The sequence below is a fragment of the Leopardus geoffroyi genome, chromosome A2 (assembly GCF_018350155.1).
Source record: "Leopardus geoffroyi isolate Oge1 chromosome A2, O.geoffroyi_Oge1_pat1.0, whole genome shotgun sequence".
In the NCBI taxonomy this organism is placed as follows: Eukaryota; Metazoa; Chordata; class Mammalia; order Carnivora; family Felidae; genus Leopardus; species Leopardus geoffroyi.
The window spans coordinates 59,914,222-59,932,966 of NC_059331.1; the positions used below are offsets into that span (position 1 = coordinate 59,914,222).

At 45.7% G+C, this 18,745-nt stretch overlaps 1 protein-coding gene across 4 annotated transcripts in view; it reads left to right on the top strand.

Moving 5' to 3' along the window:
• ALDH1L1 (aldehyde dehydrogenase 1 family member L1) overlaps positions 1-18,745 on the top strand; it is a 143,890-nt gene that overhangs the window by 102,099 nt on the left and 23,046 nt on the right. For all 4 annotated transcript variants that reach the window (XM_045494060.1, XM_045494063.1, XM_045494061.1 and 1 more), the window contains exons 13-16: positions 1,619-1,769; positions 2,927-2,997; positions 6,096-6,201; positions 7,674-7,761. In XM_045494060.1, the coding sequence (XP_045350016.1) occupies positions 1,619-1,769; positions 2,927-2,997; positions 6,096-6,201; positions 7,674-7,761 (416 nt within the window). The remainder of the gene's footprint in view (positions 1-1,618; positions 1,770-2,926; positions 2,998-6,095; positions 6,202-7,673; positions 7,762-18,745) is intronic.

Genomic DNA, 18,745 nt, shown 5'->3' on the forward strand with positions numbered 1-18,745 from the left:
AAAAGTCTGCTTGTTTGGGCTATGTTTAAAATAATCGGATACCTAAATGTGTATCCAGCAAGCTTTTAAGCTGACAGGTCTCACCCTGCAATGAAGAACCTAGGGGCCAATACACAGAGACCATCTTTGGCTTTTTTTTTTTTTTTTAAGTTTTTTAATGTTTATTTTTGAGAGAGAGAAAGAGACAAGCAAGGGAGGTGCAGAGAGAGAGGGAGACAGAATCTGAAGCAGGCTCCAGGCTCTGAACTGTCAGCACAGAGCCCAATGTGGGGTTGAACTCGCAAACTTCAAGATCATGACCTGAACCAAAGTTGGATGCTTAACCAACTGAGCCACCCAGGTGCCCCTGGCTTATTTATAATATAGATTTATACCTGTGACACATCTCTTTTTCTAGTTGATAGAACCCTAGTCTTTGAAATGCCACAACATGGTGTTTCATTATTTGGTCTATAATCCTTCTCAAAAAGTTATTTACACCTTTGCTGTTCTTAACTAGAGAAGTACCTGGGTGTGTCACTGTGTCTGAAGTAACCATGTGGCTATGCCACTAAATTGCTCATGTCTGTTCAGCCCACAGTTTCACTCACAAGCCTTATGCTACATACTGACTGTGTGCCCAGTGGGTGTAGGATGTCCATTGGGAGCAGGAGACCAAATCCTGTCTCAGGCCTCAGGGAGAGGCAAATAGTCCTGGAATACTCAACTAAGTAAATAACTGTAACAGTCATGCAAGGTTTGAAGAAAGGTAGAGGTTGCTATCAGGACACTGGAGGGATATGTTATTAGTGTAGAGAGGGCAGGAATTAGGGTTGGCTTCCCAGGGAGAGTGTGTACTTGGGGTGTTTAGGCCATGCCATGGCTGAATGCAGAAAGGAGCTGGTCAGCAGTCTTTTGTCCCAGACTTATCTCTGGTCAGAGCTCCCCCATGTACAAGTTTGAGAGCCACTCTGGGTCTGTGGCCTCCACCTTCCTCTGGGCACCCTGTTCCCTGGGAACTCTGCTTTTGGGGCTCCTTTATATCAGAGAAGGGGGCACAGTCCTAATTCCCAGGCTTCCCATAGCAGCACACCCACCAGAATCACAGGAGGGCAACTGGATTTCAGAGAGCTAACAAGGAGAGCTGTGTAGATGAACCTTCCCTTGAATCTCTCCCATCATCTCCCCTCCCCCTTCCCACAGATACCATCCTTGGGGCACACTCCACTGGATCAGCTGGTGCTTGAAGCTGGACATGCTTTCCCCTCATCAAGGTTGTCCAGAGACAGGGTGACCTTTTTGGATGGTGACCTCCTTACTGCCGAGGCAGAGGGACTGCTTTTGCAGAATCATGTGTGTTATTATAAAGTAGTTAATGCATCCATATTTTATGAAGGAAGAAAGGAAAAGAGAGGAGAGGAGAGAGGGACAGAAGGGCATCATCCTCATACCCATCCAGCAAAGTAAACCTTACTGTCCCATCTCACAGATCAGAAAACTGAGGTCAGCACATCTGACTGTGACAGAGCTGGGAGTGCAGGGCAGAGGCGCTTGTTAATTGAAGAAGGGACTAGAAAGAATAAGCAAGGCTGGTTCTGACCTGAGCCCATCTCCCTCCCCTTCTCCACCCCTTGCCCAGGTTGGCAGACCTCATGGAACAGCACCAGGAAGAGCTGGCCACCATCGAGGCTCTGGATGCAGGCGCTGTCTACACACTGGCCCTGAAGACCCACGTGGGCATGTCCATCCAGACCTTCCGCTACTTTGCTGGCTGGTGTGACAAAATTCAGGTGGGGCTGAGGCTCTTACCCACCAAGTGAGAGCTCACACAGGCAAGCTGGGCTCAGCAGGAAACTCTAGGGCAGTGTGTTAGCCTACATACTGCATAAAAAATGACCCAGTTTATTGGTTTAAAACAACCCATCAGCTTACATTTCTGCAGATGGGAAGTTCAGGCAGGCTTGGCTGGGTTCCATGCTAGGATTTCACAAGATCAGTGTCTAGGCTGGGCTTTATCTGGAGCTCTGGGGAGACCCTACCTGCAGGCCTGTTCAGGTGTTGGCAGAACTCAACTCCTGTTGTTGCAGGACCGAAGGTCCAGGTCCTTGCCAGCTTCTGGCCGAGGCTACTGCAGGCCTCACTCTGGCCCTTCCACCGCCCACCCCCCTTGCCTTTCTCAGGCTTGGCATCCCTCTCACTTAAACTGGAGAAAACTCTGCCTTTATGGAGGTTCCCGAGGTCATGCTGGGGCCATCTGCATCATCTCCCTATCCTCAGGTCAACTGTGCCATTCCACATCTTTGCAGAAGGGGTAGCTCACCATCTCCTGGATCCCAGGGATCAGGATGTGACCTTGGAAGCCATTTCCAGTGGTTTGCCCACCAGAGGCAGGGATGGGTCAACCCTTCCCCAGAGATATCCATTACCAACAGGTTCATTGGGGTCTCTGCCAGAAATGGGCTCCACATCTCCTATCCTCTCCATGAGGCTGAGAGGTGCAGGTATGATGGCAAGCCCAACTTCTGCTCCTCCTTCTACTGTTGCATCACTGTTGGCTGGAGCCGGTCCCCACCTGGGGCCTCCTGGGCCGGCACAGTCTCTAGAGACAACTTGGCCCCCCACCTCCTCCCTTGTCTGCCCCAGTGTCAAAGCCAGAGGCCTTACCTGTACCAGGACCAGTTTCTTGTCTGAGGATTCTGCCAGTCTCAGTGCAGGAGGCACCTTGCCCCTGATGGCTGCCTGCTCCACCTGTACCTGAAGTCCTCAGATACCCCTGTTGTACATAATCTGGAAGGTTTGTGTCTCTTGCCTGTCTCAGTCATGGGGGTTTCAGGATGCAGACAAGACCCTGTTCCTTTCTGAGCCCCAAGCACAGTCTGGCTGCCCAGGGGGAAGGGGGAAGGAAACAATGGAGCCCCCTATCAGTGACTCCCCTTGTTTGTTCCAGGGCTCCACCATCCCCATCAACCAAGCCAGACCAAACCGCAACCTGACCTTGACCAGGAAGGAGCCTATTGGGTGAGTCACAGCGTTGGGCGAAGACTCGCCACACATTAGGCACTTTTCGCGCAATTTGTAGTGTGAGCACTCATCCCCTTTTTACACATCTATCAAATGCTATTTATTCACTAATTACTACATGCCATACATTTCAGGTGCTGGATATACAACAATGATCGAAACTGATGAGAATGCCTGTCCTCAGGGGACTTATATTCTAGCAAATAAAACAGTTTTCAAGTCTAAAGTAGCTGCTCTGTGCCAAGCACTGTTTCAGTGGCCTTATAAGTATAATTTTACTTAATCCCCACAATAGCCCTGTATCAGTCAGGGTCATAGTGGGAAACAGGGTACACCTGAAAAATTTTATCTGCAAAGAGTATAATAATGAATATGCATAAAAATTAAGAACTACACAGAACCAAGGAGCAGGGTAAAAATAATAGAGAAATAGACAAGGATAGGAGCCAGTGCTCAACAGGAGACAGACACCTGCCCAATCAACATAGAAAAGACTAGGAATTGGGGAAATTATGTTAAACCCAGACGTGAGGGGCCTTGCCTCACCATCAGATGGTCCAAAGGCCTAGGGAGAGAGAAGCCTCCTCACACTGCCTTTTGGGGTGGGGAGGAGGCGGGCAAAGGATCCACCTTTGTGAAAGGCAACGTGGCAGTGCCTATTCAGTCCCCAAATGTACCCCATCACAGGCATAACTATGGTGGCTCACTGACACAGGTGCACAAGGAAACAAGACCAAGAGCACTCACAGCAGCTGTGCTGGGGCCTTGACAACAAAACCCTGCACAACCCATGCTGAACACTGCAGCCTCCTAACCAGGGAATGGCTTGTGGCGGTGTGAAGGCATGGGACAGAGCTATGGGGACCAGGAAGAACAGCTCCAGGAGAAACTTGTTTGAGGGAATCACACTGATGAATGCCCTCTAAATCATCAAATGTGCACCAGAGGCCCAGAGTGGTCAGCACCCAACAGGCATTCCCGCCTACCCTGTGCCCCTTACAACCTGGGGCCTCTGGAATCCACCAGCAGGGACCTCACATCCCTGTGGATGGTAGTCAAGGGCACTCAGCTTCCTTGGGAATGTGGGGGTATGTCACAAGGAGAATGTGTTCAGATGTCATTTGCATCGACAGAAATGAGTACAGATGAACACACCAGGTCCTGAAGGACAGGCCTGCTGGTGAGGGCAGCCCCTTTTGGGAGAGTGGGCTGTGGATATAGGAAAACCTTGTCCTGTAGCCCCCAGAGAGGGGGCAGCCTGGGAGGGAAGTGGCACTGAGGGCAGGGGTTCCCACCCAGCCTTTCCCCCAGAGGACACGATATGTAGACGGTGCCCCAGGATAGGCCCCCACAACAAGGAACTCCCCTGCCCAGGTGTCAGAGTGTAGAGTGAGAGCCCTGCATAGCCCATGTGCTTGGAGCCCCTTACTTGGGCGCAGGCCTGAGAAGGGCTGGGCAGGGGAACCAGGGCCCACCTGGCTGCCAGTCACAGGAATTTGCATGGTCACTGCTCTTCCAGATGCCTCCCGAGGAGTCTGTCCCCATCAGACTGAGGAGGACACTAATGCAGAGCCTCCCAGGGAGTTGGGGGACTGGGAAAGTTGTCCCTATATGGGCGGGTTTATGGGTCTGCTAGAGCTGCCATAACAAAGTACTGAAACTAAGAGACTCAAGCAGCACACATCTGTTGCCTCAGCATTCTGGGGCTGGAAGTTCCAGATTCAGGTGTCAGAGTGTTGGTTTCTTCTGAGGGTATGAGGGAGAATCTGCTCCAGGCATCTCCCCCAGCTTCTGGTGGCTTACTGGCAGTCTTGGGTGTTCCCCAATCTCTGCCCTCATGTTCACTTGGTGTCCTCCTTGTGCATGTCTGTCTGTTCACATGGCTCTGTTTTTTGAAGGACATCAGTCCTATTGGGTTAGGTACACACCCTATTTCAGTATGACCTCATCTTACCTAATTACATCTGGGATGGCCCAATTTCCAAATAAGGACGTTCTGGAGTTAAGATTTCAACTGCGAGTTTTGGGGACTACAGTTCAGCCATGACAGTGGGACTTCCAGACGTCCATTCTCCTTTGGAGCCCCCACAACCCTGATGACCTCACCCTCTTCCCTGGACAACTCACCGTGCTCCCTCCACCTTCTTATCCTGTTGGGTCTGCTGGGTGTACATGGGGTGGGGAGTGGCTCTCCAAACCCCTGAGTGCACCCTGTTGTTCCCAGGATGGTGTGCTGGTCCCCAGATTATCTTGACCTCAGCCTTCACACACGCTCTTCCCCTTCCTGGGTTCAGCTAAGTCCTCTTTTGGGAAACATTCTGTGGTGATGATGATCATGAATATGATGAAGAAAACAAGTTAGGTAGCCTGAGCAGTTCTGTGTGGACCGGCTCATTAATTGTCGACACTGATGAAGACAGTGCCCTGGGTTTTACAGGAGTCAGGGGAATGCAGGGCCTCATGCCTGCTGGGACCACATGTGTCATCATTAGGCCCCCCAGGACCATGAGGGGCTTCCCTTTGATGGAGTCTCTGCTCACCCAGAGTCTTTCTCTGGGACCAAGGGGCACACTGATGCTGGGTACCATCTCTTAATACAAAGCAGACAAGCCTTATTAGGCCTCCTCAGCTGACTGCTTCCTTCTCTCCATGGGACTTCACCCTGGCCTCACACCCAAGAGGACCGTCACCGACTTCCTCCTGTCCCACCCATGTGATCCCACTTCTCTTCCATACTCTCTCTGCCCACCTGGGTGGTCCCTGGCCTTCTCCCTGGCCCTGCCTTCTGTCAACTCCTGCACTGCCTGGTGTCATGCCCTACTGGACTATCCTTAGACAGGTCTGACAGTTCCGATGAGAAACCATGTTCCCTAGCATTTTGCCATGCCAGGAAGAGGGGCTATTGCCATACTGGACATACTGCCCCATCAGGGGCTGGAAGGCCAGGGGTGAGCTCTCTCAGGGGGACCTTGGGCACCATATCAAGATGCTTGGAGTGGAATGGGTGTCAGGCTTGGGGAGAGGAAGCAGTTGGCAGGTGCAGTCTGGCACCCAGGCTGAGTGGAGAGACGAAGATACACTTCTTTGTACCATAGGGTCTGTGGCATCGTCATCCCCTGGAACTACCCCCTGATGATGCTCTCCTGGAAGACAGCTGCCTGCCTGGCTGCTGGGAACACAGTGGTGATCAAGCCTGCCCAGGTGGGTCTGGGTGTGTTCCAGGTGGGGCCTATGGGCTGTAGAGGAGGAAACAGGTGCCCTGTTGGGCCCTTTGACCACCTGGGACTGGTTCCTCCTCAAGGGAGGAAAGGAACTACTGATGAGGGCTGGCCTTCTGTGGGCCCGGCTCACAGCAGCAGAGGCAGCAGGCAGCAAGGGTCAATGTGGGCTGTAGGCAGAGTCTGTTCATTCGACCATGGGGTGGCTGAGTCAGGTTAGCCGTGTGTGTACCTGCAGCTGCTTGGTGAGCAGAGTTATTTTCCCACAGATACCAGCCCTCTGGATTTGGGGGAGCAGAAACCCTATTTGGTCCCTTGTCCAGGCCCCATGCTCTGAGACAGCTTTGGTCGCTTATTTGGCTTCAGAGACTGAAAGTCCTGGAGGGAGCAAAGGAGTGGTGGGATTTGTGCACCTGCACCCTCCCCCCCCCCCTGCCCACCAGCCCTTCACACAGAAGCTGCACAGGTCAAGGTCACTCAGGCAGGCTGGAAGGGCCTGAGCAGGGTCCCCTGGGGATGAGGAACCCCTTGCACGAGCCTCAGCTTCTTCACCTGTATACTGAAAGTAACAGCCTGTCCCCTGCCTGCCCCCAGGGGTGTTAGGAACTGAAGGCAAGATGCTCCATCATGTGGCTCTGGACAGCGTGCCCAGGTCTCCTGGCTACTTTGGGGAAACTTGGCTCCAAGAAAGTTATAATTTAAAACCCAACAATAGCGACAGCTAGCATTTACAGTATTCACCCTGAGGCAGCATTTTAGTCCATAACAAATTACATGAAAATTAAAAATTTGCACACATTTGATTGTTTGAGCATGACAACAACCTTCTGAGATGACCCATAACCTCTCACATTACTGGGGGCTTGTTGTGCACAGATCCAGGCAATTGTCCCTGGAAGACCCGGTAACAGGCCTGTGCCCTCCCAGCGCCAGCACCCCACAGATTTGGAGGCTCAGCCTAAGGCCAGGTGGTAGGTGGGACACAACCCAAACTTTACAAGGAAAATTACCTGGGCCAGAAGAGGAACCACTGCTAGCAGGCCAGGGGAGAGGAATGGCCTCCAGCCACGACATGATAATTAGAATTTCGCACCCACCAGGGAGTTCTGGGCACTGCCTGGCACTGAGGTGCTTCCAGGCAGTCCTGGGACACTGCACTCTTTGAGTGAAGAAGGTATGAATGTTCATGAAGGGGCCAGGCCTGGCCACAAGGCTGGAGCCTGCCAGGAGAAGGCACTAGAAGACACAGGAGGTAGCAGGCCTTACTCCCCACTTTCCACTGAAGCTCTGGGGGAAGCTGGCTGGGTTGGCAGTACCCACTATGATGGGGCTTACCCTGGAGGGTCCTCCTGCCATGACTGCTCCTCCCTGCTTGCTACCTTGGCTGCTGGGAGAGGAAGGCCGAGCCCCACTTCCTGGTCCTTCCTGACCCAGTCTTCTTCCCTCCCTCCCCAGGTGACTCCACTCACAGCCTTGAAGTTTGCAGAGTTGACCTTGAAGGCTGGCATTCCCAAGGGCGTGGTCAATATCCTCCCTGGGTCTGGTAAGAGATGTGGACAGGGGCATCTGGAGGTGACAGGGCTCCAGGAAGTCAGAGATGCACTTGGTCAGAACAGGGCTTGCTGCATGATGTGCTCTAGTAGGGAAGAGTGATTGCTGGCCCAGTGATCCAGTGGGGGTGGCCAGCCTGTTGGGGAGATGGCTGTCTCCCACCGTGGGAGGGACCCAGACCTGGAAGGGTTCTAGCTTTCAAATGTTTCCCCAAATGTTTTCCATTTTTTTGTGTGTTGTATATACATGCTCTGGAATAAATTACATATCTTGGGAATTATTATATTTAAGAGACTTTATCTGTAGAACATTCTAGACTTAGAGCATTTAGGGAGGTATTACATGAATTGCTTGTTTAGTTTCTTCTGTGGTTAGTGGTCTAGTTTATTGGAAATGTTGTCCCTTCTGGCACACACTTAAAATACATTGGCATAGAGTCGTATTAATAATTTCTTATAATTAATTCCTTTTTTGATTCTCCCTTTGATTGTTATAATATCCCCTTATACTTTTCACTTTTTCTTTCTCTTTTAAAATTGATTATATTTGTGAAAAGTTCTTGTTCCTGTACTTCCCTCAAAAAACAAACAAAATAGCTCTTGAATTTCCTTACCCATCCTATTACTATTCTGTCATTTTTTTCTGCTTTTATCATTTTTATTTTCTTCTCTGTCCTCCTGTGTGCTTTTTTTGGTAACTTTTTGAGTTGAAAGTTTAATTCATTTATTTTTTTTTGTCATTTAAAGGAAAGCATTTAAATAGAACTTTGGCAATACCTCATACTTTTTTATTAATATTTTCATTATTATAAATGTCCCTATTTATTTCCTTAATAGTTTTTGTCTTAAAGTTTGCTTCATCTGATATTAGCATAACTACTCTAGCTTTCATGTGGTTCTTGTCTGCATGATGTATTTTTTTCATCCCTTTACTTGCAACATATTTATATCTGATGTCTCCTTGGACAGCATATATGTGGATCTTGTTTTGATCCATTGTGACAGTTTGCCTTTCTGACTGGATTGTTTAATCCATTCACATGTACTGTGATTATTGACATAGTGGATTTGTGTCTGCCATTTTACTTTTTGCTTTCTGTGTTTCCTGTCTTTTGTTTCTATTTCTCTTTTATGGCTTTCTTTACATTAGTGAATATTTTCTAGTGTAACATTTTAATTCTTTTAATGATTTTTTTCACAATAGAAATTTTAGTTATTTTCCTAGTTGGTTTCTCTAGGATTTTATCAGAAAATACTTCAGATTTATGCTAATTTAATTCCAGGGAAATATACAAATACTATTCCCAATAGCTCTATTACGTCTGTGCTGTTATACCACATATTTTTGTGCACACATCACATTGATATACATTACAAACCCAATAGTATGCTGCTATAATTTTATATAATTTTATGTCTATGAGAGAAGTTAAAGAGAAAGGGGAGCAAATATATAATTACGTAGTTTGCTATATTAACCTTATTTACATTTCTGGTTCTTTTCATTTGTTCCTCTTGTTGAGTTACTTTGGTATCTCTTCCTTACTCCTTTTCAGTTTTGCTCCCACCTACCTCTTTTCTGCTATTATTGTCAAATATATTTCATTTATATTTGTTGTAAATCCAACAATACAATTACATACACATTGTTTTTATACAATTGCTTTTTAAATCGGTTAAGAAAAGAAAGAAAATATACATTTAAGCTGTTTTTTATAATTATATAATTACCTTTCCTGGTGGTCTCTGATGGATTACTGTCTGAGTCACTTGCTTTCAGCTTGAAGAACTTCCTTCAGTTTTGCTCACAAGGTGGGTCTGCTAGCAACAAATTATCAAAGTTTTTGTTTATCTGGACATGCCTTTATTTTTTGCTTTTATTTTTTGAAAGAAAACTTTGCTAAATGTGAGATTCTTGGTTGACAGTTTTGTTCTTTCAGTGCTTGGAATGTATCATCCCACTACCTTCTGGCCTCTGTTGTTTCTGATGAATAATCAGTTGTTTCTGTTAATCTTATTGGGGTTCTTTTATAAATGATTAATCATTTTTCTCTTGATACTCCCAAAATTTTCTTCTGTATTTGTTTTTCACTATTTTTACTAAGATGTGTTTGAGAGTGGATCTCCTTATGGCTATTCTACATTAAGCTTCATGGATTGAGCTATTTACTGAACTTCATGGATTTTTAGACTAATATTTTTCCATCAAATTTGGGAAGTATTCAGCTGTTATTTATTTTAACATTTTTCTCTGCTCCTTTCTGTTTTTCTCTCTTTCTGTAGCTCCCATTATGCATATGTTGGTGTGTTTAATGGTAACCCATTCCTTTCTGAGGCTCTTTTCATTTAAAGAAATTATTTTTCTCATTTTTAGATTGCATAATGTCTATCTTAAAGTTCACTGATTCTTTCTTCTGCCAGTTCAAACCTACTGTTGAGCCACTCTACTGATACTTTTATTTCAGTTACTGTACTTTGTAATTCAAGAATTTCTAGCTGGTTCTTAAAAATTTTATTATTGGGGGAGGGGCCAACATGGTGGAAAAGTAGGGGGAATCCATACTTCCCACGTCTCTCAAACAAAGAAGTGTAGAAGCCAAAGGACTTTGAAAACACCAGAGCCTGGGAGGAAAATAGACTGAAACTACAAGGAAGAAAATGGGAAAGCTGGAAAAAAGATAGATGGGCATGGAGGGGAGGGACCCCCTTCTGTGCAGAGACAAAGGGAAGAGAAAGAGTGGCTAGGGAAGTGCAGGACTGTATCTAGACAGGAGAAAGACCTCGGACTGAGACTGAGAAGGATTCGATCTCTAATTACGGGGCTTTCTTCCAACTGGAGCCGGCTCCCTGCTCTCGCATCTGGGGAGGAGGGGAGCCAGGCCTGGGTGCTGTGGTAGGTCAGAGGCTCAGTCCGCAGTTGGAAAAAGTGGTTCCCTCCCTAGAAGATTGTGTGATAATACAGAACCTGCCTGTGTCCTCCACCCCTGGGCACAGTGGCTGGGCCAAGCATGCGGTCTACAGGAGGAAAAGGTGGCCATCTCCCTGGAATGCTGTGGGAAAAGACAAAGGCTGCCTGCGTCCGCCACCCTGGGGGGTTCCCGGTGAGGGCAGCAGCTCTCAGTCTGCAGTAGGAGAAGGTGGTCCTCCCTGAAATGCGGTGGCACAGACAAAGCCAGCTGGGACCACATATCGGACCACACTGAAAGGCACTTCCCCAGTGCCAGAGTGCATGGAATGGGACTTTGCATGCTAGCCAAGTGCAGGGTCAGGGGAGTTGGTGGAGCAAGAAGGACCACCCCATCTGCACTCTTGTCACAGTGAAGACAACTTGAACTGACTCCATGGGGTCTGGCTCCATGGAGAAGAGACTGGGGCATCACCATTTCCCCCCCACACCAACACCACCACCAAGGCTGGGCCTCAGGGATCACTCCTGGGGTCCTTAGTGGAGGTGGGTCCTGATTACACAAAACCACGCCCCTTTGCACTGGGTAACTGTGTATTCACTGGAGCTGCATGGATCCTACAAACAGCTACTCCTGACAAGCAATGCATTACCTGGATTAACTCTAGATCCACTCTGCATATATAGGTATATTCTCCTCCCCCACCATTTCTCTTCCTTATCTCTTCCCTCCCCTAGGCTGGTTACTCTGGTTATTGGTCTGTCTAAACAGACATATTTAATCCATTGTCTTGATATATGTTCTACACCTGCTTCTTTACACTCCCTTCTCCCTCTCTGGAATAATCAAGCCATAAGTTTCTCTGTCTGAATAACTTTATCCTCGTTTTGTTTTCCTTGCCTCATTCTTTATTTTCCCTTCTCTCTGGATTAAGCCTTTTAGTCTCTCTGCCTAATCAATGTTTATTCCTCCCCTCCCCCCCCCACCCCGCTCCTGTTGTTTCTCCCTTTGTATGTGCTCTTCCATCAGCACCACCTCCATCCTCTCCTTTACTTGTAGTTGGTGTTTTGGTTTTTTTTTCTTTTTTGTCTTTAGTTTTTTGTTTTTGTTTATTTGTTTGTTTGTGTTATTTGTTTGTGTGTTTGCATGTTTTTGTCTCCTGTTTGTCTATCTGTTTTCCTTTACAGGGCTACTGCAAGGAACAAATCAAAGCACACCTGGAGGGTCCATATTATCACTATGAATAGGGTATTAAAACAACCAAAGTCACAACAACAGAGAGCAAGTAACAATCCCTGAAAAAACTCCTGAAGGGCCAGGCCCTGGACAGTGTATAACCTTCATTTAATACAGAAGTGCTCTCAGGTGTAGAGCACACAAGCTTTTAAAATACATCAGGGGCAGAAAACTAGCCAAAATGACGACATGGAAGAATGCTCCTCAAAAGAAACTCCAGGAAGTAGTGACAGCTAACGAATTGATCAAAGCCGATTTAAGCAATATAATGGAACAAGAATTTAGAATAAGTCATAAACTTAATCACTGGGCTTGATAGGACAGCAGAGAATCTATTGCTACAGAGATTAAGGGACTAAAAAATAGTCATGATGATTTAAAAAATGCTATAAATGAGATGCAAAATAAAATGGAGACAGCCATAGTGCAGACTGAAGAGGCAGAGGGGAGAATACGTGAATTAGAAGATAAAATTATGGAAAAAGATGAAGCTGAGAAAAAGAGATAAAAAACCCAGGAGTACGAGGAGAGAATTAGAGAACTAAGTGATGCAATCACATGGAACAATATCCATATCATAGGAATTCCAGAAGAAGAATAAGAGAGAGAAAGGGGCTGAAGGTGTACTTGAACATATCATAGCTGAGAACTTCCCTGATCTGGGGAAGGAAACAGGCATTGAAATCCAAGAGGCACAGAGAACTCCCTTCAGACATAACTTGAATTGGTCTTCTGCATGACATATCATAGTGAAACTGGAAAAACACAAGGATAAAGAGAGAATTCTGAAAGCAGCCAGGGATAAACAGGCCCTAACAGGTAAAGGTAGACACATAAGGGTAGTAGCAGACTTATTTAATGAAACTTGGCAGACCAGAAAGGAATGACAGGAAATCTTCAATGTGATGAATAGGAAAAATATGCAGCCAAGAATCCTTTATCCAGCAAGTCTGTCATTCAGAATAGAAGGAGGGATAAAGGTTTTTCCCAAACAAACAAAAACTGAAGGAATTCATCACCACTAAAGCAGCCCTACAAGAGATCCTAAGGGGGATTCTGTAAGTGAAATGTTGCAAGGACCACAAAGTACCAGAGACACCACTACAAGCATGAAGCCTACCAACATCACAGTGACTCTAAACCCATATCTTTCTATAATAACACTGAATGCAAAATGGACTAAATGCTCCAACCAAAAGACATAGGGTATCAGAATGGATTAAAAAAAAAAAAACCCACAAGACCTATCTATTTGCTGTCTACAAGAGACTCATTTTAGACCTGAGGACACCTTCAGATTGAAAGTGAGGGGATGGAGAACTATATTACACTACTGGAAGTCAAAAGAAAGCTAGAGAGAGGGGAGGGAAGATGGCGGCGTAGGAGGACGCTGGGCTCACCGTGCGTCCTGCTGATCAATTAGATTCCACCTACACCTGCCTAAATAACCCACAAAACCGCCAGAGGATTAGCAGAACGGAGTCGCCGGAGCCAAGCGCAGACGAGAGGCCCACGGAAAAGGGTAGGAAGGACGGCGAGGCGGTGCATGCTCCACGGACTGGCAGGAGGGAGCCGGGGAGGAGGGGCGGCTCGCCGGCCAAGCAGAGCCCCGGAGTCTGGCTTGCAAAAGCGGAGGGGCCTGACGGACTGTGTTCCGACAGCAAGCGCGACTTAGCGTCTGGGAGGTCATAAGTTAACAGCTCTGCTCGGAAAGCGGGAAGGCTGGAGGACAAAGGGAGGGAGAGCTGCTGAGCCCCCGGACGACAGAGCTCAGTTTGGTGGGGAACAAAGGCGCTCGCCAGCGCCGTCTCCCCCGCCCATCCCTCAGCCAAAATCCCAAAGAGAACCAGTTCCTGCCAGGGAACTTGCTCGCTCCGCGCAAACACCCAACTCTGTGCTTCTGCGGAGCCAAACCTCCGGCAGCGGATCTGACTCCCTCCCGCTGCCACAGGGCCCCTCCTGAAGTGGATCACCTAAGGAGAAGCGAGCTAAGCCTGCCCCTCCTGCCCCTGTGCACCTTGCCTACCCACCCCAGCTAATACGCCAGATCCCCAGCATCACAAGCCTGGCAGTGTGCAAGTAGCCCAGACAGGCCACGCCACCCCACAGTGAATCCTGCCCCTAGGAGAGGGGAAGAGAAGGCACACACCAGTTTGACTGTGGCCCCAGCGGTGGGCTGGGGGCAGACATCAGGTCGGACTGCGGCCCCGCCCACCAACTCCAGTTATACACCACAGCACAGGGGAAGTGCCCTGCAGGTCCTCACCACGCCAGGGACTATCCAAAATGACCAAGCGGAAGAATTCCCCTCAGAAGAATCTCCAGGAAATAACAACAGCTAATGAACTGATCAAAAAGGATTTAAATAATATAACAGAAAGTGAATTCAGAATAATAGTCATAAAATTAATCGCCGGGCTTGAAAACAGTATACAGGACAGCAGAGAATCCCTTGCTACAGAGATCAAGGGACTAAGGAACAGTCACGAGGAGCTGAAAAACGCTTTAAATGAAATGCAAAACAAAATGGAAACCACCACGGCTCAGATTGAAGAGGCAGAGGAGAGAATAGGTGAACTAGAAGATAAAGTTATGGAAAAAGAGGAAGCTGAGAGAAAGAGAGATAAATCCAGGAGTATGAGGGGAAAATTAGAGAACTAAGTGATACACTAAAAAGAAATAATATACGCATAATTGGTATCCCAGAGGAGGAAGAGAGAGGGAAAGGTGCTGAAGGGGTACTTGAAGAAATAATAGCTGAGAACTTCCCTGAACTGGGGAAGGAAAAAGGCATTGAAATCCAAGAGGCACAGAGAACTCCCTTCAGACGTAACTTGAATCGATCTTCTGCACGACATATCATAGTGAAACTGGCAAAATACAAGGATAAAGAGAAAATTCTGAAAGCAGCAAGGGGTAAACGTGCCCTCACATATAAAGGGAGACCTATAAGACTCGTGACTGATCTCTCTTTTGAAACTTGGCAGGCCAGAAAGAATTGGCACGAGATTTTCAGTGTGCTAGACAGAAAAAATATGCAGCCGAGAATCCTTTATCCAGCAAGTCTGTCATTTAGAATAGAAGGAGAGATAAAGGTCTTCCCAAACAAACAAAAACTGAAGGAATTTGTCACCACTAAACCAGCCCTACAAGAGATCCTAAGGGGGACCCTGTGAGACAAAATACCAGAGACATCACTACAAGGATAAAACATACAGACATCACAATGACTCTAAACCCGTATCATTCTATAATAACACTGAATGTAAATGGATTAAATGCGCCAACCAAAAGACATAGGGTATCAGAATGGATAAAAAAGCAAGACCCATCTATTTGCTGTCTACAAGAGACTCATTTTAGACCTGAGGACACCTTTAGATTGAGAGTGAGGGGATGGAGAACTATTTATCATGCTACTGGAAGTCAAAAGAAAGCTGGAGTAGCCATACTTATATCAGACAAACTAGACTTTAAATTAAAGGCTGTAACAAGAGATGAAGAAGGACATTATATAATAGTTACAGGGTCTATCCATCAGGAGGAGCTAACAATTATAAATGTCTATGCGCCGAATATTGGAGCCCCCAAATATATAAAACAACTACTCATAAACATAAGCAACCTTATTGATAAGAATGTGGTAATTGCAGGGGACTTTAACACCTCACTTACAGAAATGGATAGATCATCTAGACACACGATCAATAAAGAAACAAGGGCCCTGAATGAGACATTGGATCAGATGGACTTGACAGATATATTTAGAACTCTGCATCCCAAAGCAACAGAATATACTTTCTTCTCGAGTGCACATGGAACATTCTCCAAGATAGATCATATACTGGGTCACAAAACAGCCCTCCATAAGTTTACTAGAATTGAAATTATACCATGCATACTTTCAGACCACAATGCTATGAAGCTTGAATAAACCACAGAAAAAATCTGGAAAACCTCCAAAAGCATGGAGGTTAAAGAACACCCTACTAACGAATGAGTGGGTCAACCAGGCAATTAGAGAAGAAATTAAAAAATATATGGAAACAAACGAAAATGGAAATACAACAATCCAAACGCTTTGGGATGCAGCGAAGGCAGTCCTGAGAGGAAAATACATTGCAATCCAGGCCTATCTCAAGAAACAAGAAAAATCCCAAATACAAAATCTAACAGCACACCTAAAGGAAATAGAAGCAGAACAGCAAAGGCAGCCTAAACCCAGCAGAAGAAGAGAAATAATAAAGATCAGAGCAGAAATAAACAATATAGAGTCTAAAAAAACTGTAGAGCAGATCAACGAAACCAAGAGTTCGTTTTTTGAAAAAATAAACAAAATTGACAAACCTCTAGCCAGGCTTCTCAAAAAGAAAAGAGAGATGACCCAAATAGATAAAATCATGAATGAAAATGGAATTATTACAACCAATCCCTCAGAGATACAAACAATTATCAGGGAATACTATGAAAAATTATATGCCAACAAATTGGACAACCTGGAAGAAATGGACAAATTCCTGAACACCCACACTCTTCCAAAACTCAATCAGGAGGAAATAGAAAGCTTGAACAGACCCATCACCAGCGAAGAAATTGAATCGGTTATCAAAAATCTCCCAACAAATAAGAGTCCAGGACCAGACGGCTTCTCAGGGGAGTTCTACCAGACGTTTAAAGCAGAGATAATACCTATCCTTCTCAAGCTATTCCAAGAAATAGAAAGGGAAGGAAAACTTCCAGACTCATTCTATGAAGCCAGTATTACTTTGATTCCTAAACCAGACAGAGACCCAGTTAAAAAAGAGAACTACCGGCCAATATCCCTGATGAATATGGATGCAAAAATTCTCAATAAGATACTAGCAAATCGAATTCAACGGCATATAAAAAGAATTATTCACCATGATCAAGTGGGATTCATTCCTGGGATGCAGGGCTGGTTCAACATTCACAAATCAATCAACGTGATACATCACATTAACAAAAAAAAAGAGAAGAACCATATGATCCTGTCAATCGATGCAGAAAAGGCCTTTGACAAAATCCAGCACCCTTTCTTAATAAAAACCCTTGAGAAAGTCGGAATAGAAGGAACATACTTAAAGATCATAAAAGCCATTTATGAAAAGCCCACAGCTAACATCATCCTCAACGGGGAAAAACTGAGAGCTTTTTCCCTGAGACCAGGAACACGACAGGGATGCCCACTCTCACCACTGTTGTTTAACATAGTGCTGGAAGTTCTAGCATCAGCAATCAGACAACAAAAGGAAATTAAAGGCATCAAAATTGGCAAAGATGAAGTCAAGCTTTCGCTTTTTGCAGATGACATGATATTATACATGGAAAATCCGATAGACTCCACCAAAAGTCTGCTAGAATTGATACATGAATTCAGCAAAGTTGCAGGATACAAAATCAATGTACAGAAATCAGTTGCATTCTTATACACTAACAATGAAGCAACAGAAAGACAAATAAAGAAACTGATCCCATTCACAATTGCACCAAGAAGCATAAAATACCTAGGAATAAATCTAACCAAAGATGTAAAGGATCCGTATGCTGAAAACTATAGAAAGCCTATGAAGGAAATTGAAGAAGATTTAAAGAAATGGAAAGACATTCCCTGCTCATGGATTGGAAAAATAAATATTGTCAAAATGTCAATACTACCCAAAGCTATCTACACATTCAATGCAATCCCAATCAAAATTGCACCAGCATTCTTCTCGAAACTAGAACAAGCAATCCTAAAATTCATATGGAACCACAAAAGGCCCTGAATAGCCAAAGGAATTTTGAAGAAGAAGACCAAAGCAGGAGGCATCACAATCCCAGACTTTAGCCTCTACTACAAGGCTGTCATCATCAAGACAGCATGGTATTGGCACAAAAACAGACACATAGACCAATGGAATAGAATAGAAACCCCAGAACCAGACCCACAAATGTATGGTCAACTCATCTTTGACAAAGCAGGAAAGAACATCCAATGGAAAAAAGACAGTCTCTTTAACAAATGGTGCTGGGAGAACTGGACAGCCACATGCAGAAGGTTGAAACTAGACCACTTTCTCACACCATTCACAAAAATAAACTCAAAATGGATAAAGGACCTGAATGTGAGACAGGAAACCATCAAAACCTTAGAGGAGAAAGCAGGAAAAGACCTCTCTGACCTCAGCCGTAGCAATCTCTTACTCGACACATCCCCAAAGGCAAGGGAATTAAAAGCAAAAATGAATTACTGGGACATTATGAAGATAAAAAGCTTCTGCACAGCAAAGGAAACAACCAACAAAACTAAAAGGCAACCAACGGAATGGGAAAAGATATTTGCAAATGACATATCGGACAAAGGGCTAGTATCCAAAATCTATAAAGAGCTCACCAAACTCCACACCCGAAAAACAAATAACCCAGTGAAGAAATGGGCAGAAAACATGAATAGACACTTCTCTAAAGAAGACATCCGGATGGCCAACAGGCACATGAAAAGATGTTCAGCGTCGCTCCTTATCAGGGAAATACAAATCAAAACCACACTCAGGTATCACCTCACGCCAGTCAGAGTGGCCAAAATGAACAAATCAGGAGACTATAGATGCTGGCGAGGATGTGGAGAAACGGGAACCCTCTTGCACTGTTGGTGGGAATGCAAATTGGTGCAGCCTCTCTGGAAAGCAGTGTGGAGGTTCCTCAGAAAATTAAAAATAGACCTACCCTATGACCCAGCAATAGCACTGCTAGGAATTTATCCAAGGGATCCAGGAGTACTGATGCATAGGGGCACTTGTACCCCAATGTTCATAGCAGCACTCTCAACAATAGC